At 39.1% G+C, this 10,479-nt stretch overlaps 1 protein-coding gene across 18 annotated transcripts; it reads right to left on the reverse strand.

The window, feature by feature from the left end:
- Positions 1–278: 278 nt before the first annotated feature.
- On the reverse strand, positions 279–6,788 carry LOC110945085 (succinate-semialdehyde dehydrogenase, mitochondrial). Of its 18 annotated transcripts, XR_004868756.1 has the most exons (16): positions 6,348–6,783; positions 6,172–6,192; positions 5,853–6,039; positions 5,666–5,734; positions 5,406–5,579; positions 5,265–5,330; positions 5,073–5,150; positions 4,933–5,006; positions 4,709–4,775; positions 4,452–4,595; positions 2,597–3,254; positions 2,129–2,421; positions 1,861–2,057; positions 1,450–1,792; positions 1,182–1,293; positions 407–893 (listed from the first exon to the last, which is right to left on the reverse strand). XR_004868756.1 is itself a non-coding variant. In XM_035978295.1 (15 exons), the coding sequence occupies exons 5-11, from the start codon at positions 5,529–5,531 to the stop codon at positions 2,341–2,343; spliced, it is 636 nt and encodes a 211-aa protein (XP_035834188.1). In that variant the 5' UTR covers positions 5,532–5,579; positions 5,666–5,782; positions 5,853–6,039; positions 6,172–6,192; positions 6,348–6,788; the 3' UTR covers positions 279–378; positions 1,182–1,293; positions 1,450–1,792; positions 1,861–2,057; positions 2,129–2,340. The 18 variants fall into 18 exon arrangements, 17 of the variants coding, with proteins under 17 accessions (XP_035834188.1, XP_035834182.1, XP_035834186.1 ...); XM_035978295.1 differs by lacking the exons at positions 407–893; positions 2,597–3,254 and adding an exon at positions 279–378 and having other exon boundaries at positions 5,666–5,782; positions 6,348–6,788; XM_035978289.1 differs by lacking the exons at positions 407–893; positions 2,597–3,254 and adding an exon at positions 279–378 and having other exon boundaries at positions 1,437–1,792; positions 5,666–5,782; positions 6,348–6,788.
- Between the last annotated feature and the right edge of the window lie 3,691 nt (positions 6,789–10,479).

Below are 10,479 nucleotides of genomic sequence, written 5' to 3' on the forward strand. Positions count from 1 at the left end.
TGGAGAAGACATCAGAGCATAGTGGACGAATTTTAGAGGTGGGTTTTGTAATGTTCGTAAGCTTACCATGATAAATAAATATGATAACAAAGAAAAATTATTTTTATTGAAAATTTGATTGTTAAATTAAGTTTGTATTATAGTTATCTAAATTAAATTAAAATATTTTGATTCATGGGTTCCTAATACATAATTATGGCATGGAAACGTAGAGGAAAGAAAAATAATAATAATTGAATTAAATACCATTTGTCTCCTGTAATCTATCTACATATAGATATACTAGTGGGAGACCCGCGCGTTGCGGCGGTGTGAACAGTTAGTTTGATATTACCATAGTGCCCGTCTCAAATCATGTATATAGTATAGTACACGTCCCTGCACGTTATAGAAGTACAGCTAAATCAAAACTATATAAATAAGCTTTCATAGCACATAAAATTCTATTATCCAAAAAGATTCATATCACATGAAAGAAGTTTAATTCTTGTATCAATGTTCGACATGAATGGGCTAAAAGTTGAAACTAACAAGATGCACTAAACGGATATTATCACTTGCAAGTTGCAATGAATGAATGAAGAGGAAGCGAAACCAACAAAAAACCAAAACCAACCAACGGACACTAAGTTTCATCTTAAATTAGTACCAAAATCTAGTTCCATCAGTTTCTAGCTGGGAAACAAATCTTAATATAAAATCCAGCCGTTAGAAAAACCAAAAAAAAAAAAAAAAAAAAACTAAATGAAATATTTGACAACTTGGATTCTAGTCCATATTCCCTCAGCCACATAAACCTCCCTGCATCAATAATATCTTTGCACATAAACCCTAGCGCAGCGCTCTCTGCAACAGACATATTTCTATCTCCACAGATATTCTTAACATTTTCCCTGCCAAACACAAACAGAATACATTCATCACTTCAAATAAAGTAACAGGCCGGTCACTTCATAATATCTTAAAAGGGCAATTAATAACGTGTTTGTATTAGCAACGTCTGAACTATGGTCTACATCTACGGCCCAGCTGGTAAACCATGTAATTGCATGGAAATCGTCTTTCGTAATCCCTAAATTTAAGAAAAAAATCTTTATCTGCACGCCAGCAAGCATTTAGGGTTACTTTCATGAGACATATAACAAACTTAAAGTAACTAAAGGTCGGGATATGGGTTTTACTGATATAATGCTTCCATTGGCAGAGATGGTGGCAACAAGTTGCTATAGAAAGTCCTCTCGAGTATGATTTGTCTGCACCTTCCTCTAGCGCTATTGGAACAATCAAGTCAAACTGCATATCAATACAAGTAAAATTATCAGTAATTGCAAAACAAAAAAAGATCTATTGCAAAAAAAAAAAAAAAGATCTGGGAGATGCAGACATTAGAGGAATAAAAACAATGACTGCATAATGCAACTCTAAATTCGGGTTACCAGAGATACAAACCCAAACACTAAGTCGGTGCTTTGTTGAAGTTTACGCACAAATCGCCATTTATTGTTAAAACGTTAGGAGAGCTTCAAAAATGATAAGAAAGCTTCACGAATCATCGCGAGCCACCTGGCCGCCTACGTGGTTCACCCGGCACTAACTGGTGTGTCTCGCGAGCCACCTGACCGACTACGTGGCTCACCCGGCGACCATGCTCACCCCAGCGCTCACATGTGACCGCTTGTGGCACCCCGTTGTTGTGCTCGTGAGCCACCTGGCCGCCTACGTGGCTCACCCGGCGCTAACTGGTGCCACAACGCACATCCTTCTATATAGCAGCTTCATCGATAAATGGTCCCTGCAAAAATATAATTGTAATTACTGCTAGTTTAGCTGAAACTAAAGTCAATATATTTTATCAATTACCTGGGCCACACCTTCACTAAAACCATTGCCGAATTTAAGCCTTTTAACGTCATTTAAGAAGGCGTTCATGAACTTGTCATATATGCCCACAAACCGGATCTCAGTTTGAATTCTTCGAAAGAGATTAACAAACCTTCCAAGTTTGGACCAGTTCCACTTTCTTTTAACCGTAAGAAAGCATCTTGTAAAACCAATATCTTCAAGAACAGAAATATAAAAGTTATGTTTTGTGTACATATTATTGAAGTGGGCAATGGACTGCGATTACCAGTGGTGTGACTGCAAATGGCGGTTCCTGCTGCAATGGTGACCTGCAACCCTCTATCTCAGCCTGCCGGGATCATGAATGCAACGTTTCACCTTCTTGATCATTCATAAAAACAATATCATGAAAACAATAATCTTATGATGATAATATAAGTTATTTGAATAAAAAACGAATATTTACACGCGCATAAAACGATATCCAATTCCCCTATTCTAAAACGACCACAACCTTGACACCACCGTCGAATCTTCTTCAACCGCCATTGAATCGTTGTCATCGTAACAAAAAAAGTCCTGCACAAATCATCACATAAATATAAAGCAAATATATCATATTAATAGAACTATGATATCAATTCAAAGGCCTCATTAGATAAAAAAAATAAGTTCGTAATCCAAAATCAATAAGAGAATCAAGCAATTTTAGCAGTTTTAACAACAGAACAACTTTTCTTACATTCCTGACTACCTGTAATCACCACCATAGTCACTACCAAACCTCAACTTCACCATCTGAGGATTCCTCTGCCGGAATCCTAACCGCTCCAGACTGACTCATGAAGGAACCCTAAAGCCGCCACTGTTGAGGCTTCGATTTTTCCACCACCTACCACTGCTATCGCCCCAAACAACAACATCACTGACCTTTCGTCATATCATGGTAGAAACCCTTGACCCGATGGACTTTGATGCTCCGATTAAACCCTCACCGCGTTGCAGCGGAGTCGATAATACAGGCCGAGAACATAATTTAAGCCTAAAACGTTAAAAATCATATATACATGTGTGTTTATATAATACTTGGAATGCCCGCACGTTGCGGCGAGAAACATATCACTTAGGTTGGTGAGTTTAGGGCTATGTACAGGGATGTAGTTTCTGATGTGGCGTGCGGCGACGATGGTGGCAGTGCCGTGCCGTGAGAATATTAATCACCAGAATGGTTTTAGATTTGCAGCTATGTACAGCCAATTTTTGTTGAAGGTAATAATATAACATATAATTTTCCATGCTGAAGTAAGATGGGTTGCACAAGAGAAAAAAAACATAAGAATGATATCATATTGGCATCTTTATTGCCCCAAGTTATACAACCACCGTACGACCACTTCATGCATCCAATCCGCCTGTAACACCAATTCCATCAATAAATAAATTTATTTTATTCAAACATAGTATAAAAAATCCATAAAAATAATTTAGTTTTGAACTTCCTGCCGGATCTTATTGAAGAGAAGCAACTCGATGGAGGGAAGCTTAAATAGTGCAGGATTCCACATTAGAACACCTTATTGCTCATAGCAATAAGCAATAATCGGCAAGTGCCAATAACTATAGTGCTTAAATACATAATATTTGAAACTATAAAACATGACAGGTTGATTGAAGCTCTGAATGGGATGTCTTATAGTTTACAAATCATAATTCTTTAATAAATCGTTAGATCAGCCAGTGCTAGTGTGCTACTCATTGTCCTTATTTCAACCAAAAGAGTGATCAGTGGTGCGACTCGCCTCAATTTCAACTAAACGACAATCAAGCATTCCATACAGGGGTGTTAATTTCTGACACGACCTGAAAACACGACACAAACCTAACATGAAATTCGCGGGTTTAGGTTTAGTCTAAACGGGTTCGGGTCAGTTTCAGGTTCAACCAGCGAACCAGTTTAGGTTAACGGTTTGAGTCAACCTGAGCAGGTTGGCAGGTTGACCCGTTTAACACATTTATACTATATTATATTTTTTACAATATGTTTTATGTCATAAATTAAATGGGTATGTTTTTATTCCATAATTATTACTTAAAAAGAGAATTAATATAAGATTTTATAATTTAAATATAATTGTGTTATATACATTTGTGTTTTTTACTTAATTTTTAATTTTAATATAGTTATTTCAGGAAAAAAAAAATTCAGGTTGAACGGATCGTGTTCAGGTACATATGAATGATACGATTTTCGGGTTTGGGTCGGATTCAAGTTCGTGTATAATTTTCGGGTTCGGATCGAGTTGAACCCGCGAACCTGACCCGTTTATCACCCCTATTTCCATAAAATAGACTGTAATCAAAATGTTTTAATTACTGATATCAGCTATCAACGATCTAATCATAAAAGCAAATTAAATCTGCAACAACCTCAAACAAGTATGACCATATTGCCATCCTGTTAGACATAAAAAATATCATAGCTTGTGGAGATAAACAAACAGACGATTTTTTCATTTGTTAAAATATATTAAAAAATTAATGGATTTATTAACAAATGCAATCATAACTTGGCATATGCAAGTAAGACAACAATCAAGAAAGACAGTTACCTGCCTAAAGCACCAGCAATGAGAGGAGCCGAGTGACCGCCAAGATTCAGATGTGTTTCTCGAATCCACTTTTTGGTAGTTTCTATCACACCAAAGTATGTTGCACCAGTTGCAGAAGATCCAGTGGCCCCAGGTACAGCCTCTCTATAAAAATTCAACAGTGAGGTTGATTAGGAAAAATATAGCAAAGGGATGATAGATACTTCCTGACGATTACAAAAGCACTGCTTTAACTTCTATAAGTCACTAATACATACCTTCTTGCACAAGTATTCTATTTGTGCATACACATTGTTGTCCAGTGTTATTGAATTTAGTTGACAACTGAAATAACAGACAGAATGAACAAGAAATTACTAAGTTACTGTTTTTAAATATACGACCCGGGTTTCCAAAACGGGTTAACTGATTGTGTAGATAGAGCTCGTATGTAACCCTATTATGTGGACGGACAGGTTTAACAAATAATGGATTCACTTACACCTTCACTGCCAATTCCAGGTCAGCATCATCGAAGATTATGCAAGGCGCGTTACGACCAAGTTCAAGAGATACCTACAAGTTCCCTTTTTTGGTAAAACTAATGATTGCAGCATAAAACATTAATTTTACTAAAACTACCTTTTTAACAGTCTCTGATGCACCAGCCATCAGCTTCTTTCCAACACCGGTGGAACCAGTAAATGTTATCTTCCTGACCTAAATTTATTTATTTTATAAAACCAACAACAGATATAAAATAATGAACACCTTGTGAGGTATCACGTATTACAATAAACCGTAACTAATGTAAATTATCAGATAAAAACAAACCTGTGTGCTCTCTAGTAGAGAAACACCAATGCTAGGAGGATCTCCCATGACCACATTCAAGACACCCTTCAGAGGACAAAAATGTAATTAGACATTATGTGATGAGTGATTAAAAAAAAGTTGTGGTAGGCGTGGGTTTACAGGCGGAATTCCCAATTGAAGGGCCAGCTCAGCTGCTGCTAAGGCGATCAATGGTGTGAGCTCAGAGGGCTTTATGACCAGAGTACAGCCAGAGGCAAGAGCAGGGCCAACCTTGCGAGCAATCATTGCGATGGTGAAATTCCATGGAGTGATTGCACCAACCACACTAACTGGCTGCAAGTTATTGGAATCATGAGGAGCTGATCCAAAAGCATAACGTAAAACAAATAATCACCTCTTTAAGAACAAACAATGATTACCTGTAAATTTTCAAAGCCCTAGACGCGTCTCCGCCACTACGATATCAGATAGATAGCCTTCATCGATCTCTGAACCGAATATGTCCGAAAATAATTCGTTTATCGATAATTCGAGTTCTGAAGCGGAAGAGCATCTGATATAAAACTGAATGGTGTGAAGCAAACTAAAGTTGCAGGTTTAACATACCTTGAAATGTAGAAGATGATAGTCATAATCTGGATACTGGAACGAAATTCAAGTATTATTGATCGAATTAGAAGGATTCCAAATACAGTATCCGGTATTGATGTAGAACCGACCACCCGATCTGACGCCATATCACCGACCTGATTAAAAGCGGTGTTGCCAGTCACCGGAGCACCAGACGTGATTACTGATTTCAAACATCAGAACACCAATTAGAGAAGTTAGATACAAATTCCAATTTACTTAGGATATGGGGTCACTAAAATTAAAACATAAATTTGAAAAATTAGGGTTTAGGATCAATCTGTTATTCACTTACTTGATGATTGTTGTTGATGTTCTGTTCTTGCAATCGTTTGATGCGTTGAAACCATAGAAAACCCAAAATCAAACACCAAACCAAGAATTAAACAAATGCAAATAAAATTCCACAATTGATAAAATTCCACAATTGTAAATCATGGATTAGAGAGGTGGCTGGCGGAGGAGACGTACCGGAAAGAGGGAAGAGGCCAAGGAGAAACTGGGGTGATCGAAACCCTAATCCGAATTCACTATTGTCATCAAGAAAGTCCCCAAATTTTAGTTGGGTGATGAAAGCTATTACATCGAAAGTTAATTTCTACACCGTTGTCGGTGCAGCGGCGACCGGGCAACGGCTGGTGTTTTGTCTGGCATCTGAAGGGTGCTAGCCTGTTGGGGAGGGTAAAGGGTTATATCAGACATAGGAGTAAAACTGACGACAGCAACTGTTTCCGGCCATGAACCAGCGTGGGAGACCACCGTTGATTGACCGGCTCGGCCTTTTCTCCTGCGTTCTCCCTCTCTCTCTCTAACACTCTGCCATAAACTCTCTCTCTGTCTCTCTTTTAAAGCATTCATTCACGGCCGATCAGTTCTGCTCCCCATCATAAGCCGACAGTTGGGATTCTCTAGGATGAATTCTCCTATTTACCCCCAAGCGTCTTAAAATGTCCCTCTCAACAGGCTTTGGGTTCCTTGTATACATTGCTTCAAAATTTGTACCTATAACAAAATTACCTTTTTATACATCACTTCTCCTTTTTATAATAATATAGATATATATAATAGATTTGAAAACTTGTTGTACGTTACTTCACATTCAAGCTTATCCTTAAACTTTGAATTTAAAATATTCAACTTCATCCTAACGAATTGGTCGAAGTTTCCGAATGTTCGCTGGTTTATTGCCAATCATAAATCCCTTTTTAAACAATCAAAATCACTTCTATACTTGATCAGTTGTCCCGCACGACTGCCGCCGCCTCCAGTGACCACCGCGATCGCCACCACCATTGGTTCGGGATCTAAATCGGGTTGCAGTCACGCTACTCCCGTTCCGGTCAGTGTGTTTAGCGACTCGATTATCTAAATCGACTATTTCTTTTGAATACTACTTCTAGAAACATGATTTCAAAGTTTATTTATTCTTGTTCGTGATCGACGTGTTAGGTTGTAGCTTTAACTCAGTTCGTTTGTAACAAATTTGTTATGGTAAAGATAATTTCATTACAATGCAAGCCTACCCTTTAAATGGGAATAGAAAATAAAATAGAAGGAAAGATAGTAAATGGGAGCCATAATTTAGGAGAGAATTGTGGAGAGATTTATGAAATCTCGTTTACTCCCCCTCAAGTTGGAGCATGGAGATCCGTAATGTCCAACTTGCTAAGTAGAGTGCGGAAGCGGTGGGTGCCCAAAGGTTTGGTGAGGAGATCAGCAAGCTGCATTGTGGTATCTATCTTCATGGTTTGAATTTCGTTCAACTCGACACGTTCACGGATGAAGTAACAATCCATTTCAACATGCTTGGTTCGTTCGTGAAATACGGGGTTGTTGACAATGTGTCGGGCCGCTTGGTTATCACAAAATAGTTGTGTTGGTTCTTCTTGAGGCATGTCAAGTTCTTTTAAGAGCCATCTCATCCAGATAACCTCACTAACGGTTGCTGCCATGGCCCGATATTCGGCTTCAGCTGAAGAGCGGGAGACCACCGATTGCTTTTTGGATTTCCAGGATATGGGAGCACCTCCCAAAAGGAGTAAATAACCAGTGCGAGACCTCCTAGTAAAAGGACAACCAAGCCAATCAGAGTCACAGTAAGTGATAAGGTTATTTCCACCCTGCTTTGGAAGAAGAATCCCTTGTCCAGGTGTGCCCTTGAGGTAACGAAGGACACGATTGGCAGCCTCTAAATGACTTACCCTTGGGTCTCCGACAAATTGGCTTAAAATATTGACAACATATGCAACATCAGGTCTAGTGGCCTGGAGGTAGAGGAGTCTTCCAATCAATCGCCGGTATTGGTTCACATCGACTTGAGCTTCTTTATCACATTTATCCAACTTTAAGTTTTGCTCCATTGGGAATTGACTTGTACGACAACCCGTCATCCCCGTATCTTTCAATATGTCTAAGATGTACTTGTGTTGGCTGAGCACAAGTCCATCTTTGGTGCGAGCTACCTCGGTGCCTAGAAAAAATTTCAAGACTCCAAGGTCTTTGATGCTAAACCGTTTGTCTAGGAAGGTCTTGACGTTTTGCATTTCTTGCAGATTATTCCCAACAAGTATAACATCATCGACATAAATGAGTGCAGCCATGAACACTTCCTTTGACTTGAATAGAAACAAGGAGTGATCCGCCCCTGTTTGTTGGAAACCGATTTCAACTAAGGCCTTGGTAAACTTTTGATACCAATTTCTTGACGCTTGTTTAAGGCCATAAAGCGACTTCTTGAGCTTGCAAACCCGTTGTTCATTGTGTCTTACAAAGCCTTGTGGGACTTTCATGTATACGTCCTCATGAAGGTCTCCATGTAAAAAGGCGTTGTTAACGTCGAGTTGATGAATGTGCCATCCCTTTTTAACTGCTACGGCTAACAGAGTTCGGACCGTGACAAGTTTTGCCACTGGTGCAAAAGTTTCATGGAAGTCAATGCCTTCGGTTTGTGTGAAGCCCTTTGCCACGAGACGTGCTTTGTACCTTTCAATTTCTCCATTGGGTTTATACTTTATCTTGTATACCCACTTCGAGTCGATAGCGTGCTTGCCCTCTGGAAGCTCTTCAAGGACCCAAGTTCCATTTTCTTCAAGTGCTTGAATTTCTTTCTTCATGGCCTCGACCCATTTTGGATCCTTCACTGTCTGACTAAAGCATTTTGGCTCATGATTGGAAGTTATGGCCGCCAAAAAAGCTTTATGATTGTTAGTAAATTTATCATAGGAAATAAAATGTGCAAGAGGATGTACCGTTGAGGATTCTTGATTGGAGGTTGATTGCTCGTGGTCAATGGATGGGGGGAGACGGACTTCATAATCATTGAGATGTTTGGGCCGAGATCTGCTTCTTTTTTCGTTTGGTGGTTCAACGGTTTCAAAAACTCCATGAAGGCTTTCTGGATCGACAGTTTGATCATGGGCCGTGTTGAGTTCTGGATCAGTAGTGTGGTCATGACTTGGGCCGACTTTGTCTGTTGGGCCGTTTTGTTCTTCTATTGGAGTGGTGGGGTCGGGTTGAATACGTTGGTTATTTAGGCCAGTTGGTGGGTCAGTGAGCCCATGATGATCGGCTTCATGTGTGTCTTTTGGATCAAGGCCAGCTTCCGGTTCAAAAGGTGGCCCAGACGAAACATTTGGCCCATTCCCTTCCTTTTGTGTTACATGCTCATCATCCCACCATTTTGGAGGTATGAAAATTTCCTCCTTTTCAAAAGTGGCATTTTTGAAAGGAAAAATGTTTTCAAAGAATTTGACATCCCTTGAAATAATAATTTTGTTTTGCTTGGCCGCATATATTTTATACCCTTTTGTGCCCGGTGGGTACCCCACAAAAATACCCGGTTTGCCTCTTTCAACAAATTTGTCACCAAATGTTTCTGTGCTCTTATAAGACGCTAGACGACCAAACACTCGCATATGTTCATAATCGGGTTTTTGGTTGTATAGTATCTCGTAAGGGGTCTTGTTGTCAATAACTTCTGATGGTAGGCGATTTATGATGTGTGTGGCGGTGAGGATGCATTCGCCCCAAAACCTTGTTGGGAGGTTAGATTCGAATCTTAAAGCTCGTGCTATTTCCAAAAGATGTCGGTGTTTTCGTTCGACCACACCATTTTGTTGCGGCGTGTGAGGACACGTCATTTCTAAAATAATCCCTTCTTTAGCATAAAAATTAAGCATTTGAGTAGATGTGAACTCCCCCCCATTGTCACATCGAATTCTTTTTATGTTCTTTTCAAATTGCACTTGTATCATTTTGTGGAAAGCAATGAGACAAGTGCTTGCTTCGTACTTGTGTTTCAAAAGAAAAACCCAAACCGACCTACTGAAATCATCAACAATAGTCAAAAAATAGCTTGCCTGTGAAAATGAAAGTGTTCGATATTTCCCCCACAGATCACAATGTAATAATTCAAAGCAAGCATTAGTTTTAGTAGTACTAATAGGAAATGGCAGTCTGGAAAATTTGGCCTTAACACAAGAATCACAAAAGGATGTTTGGCTCAAACGAGAGTTTTTAAGGAAATCAACATGAATAAGTTTGGAACTTGAAGCATGACCTAACCTATTATGCCATAAATCAACCGTTGTTACCATAGCTCTTC

The sequence above is a fragment of the Helianthus annuus genome, chromosome 1, assembly GCF_002127325.2.
Source record: "Helianthus annuus cultivar XRQ/B chromosome 1, HanXRQr2.0-SUNRISE, whole genome shotgun sequence".
NCBI classification, from domain to species: domain Eukaryota; kingdom Viridiplantae; phylum Streptophyta; class Magnoliopsida; order Asterales; family Asteraceae; genus Helianthus; species Helianthus annuus.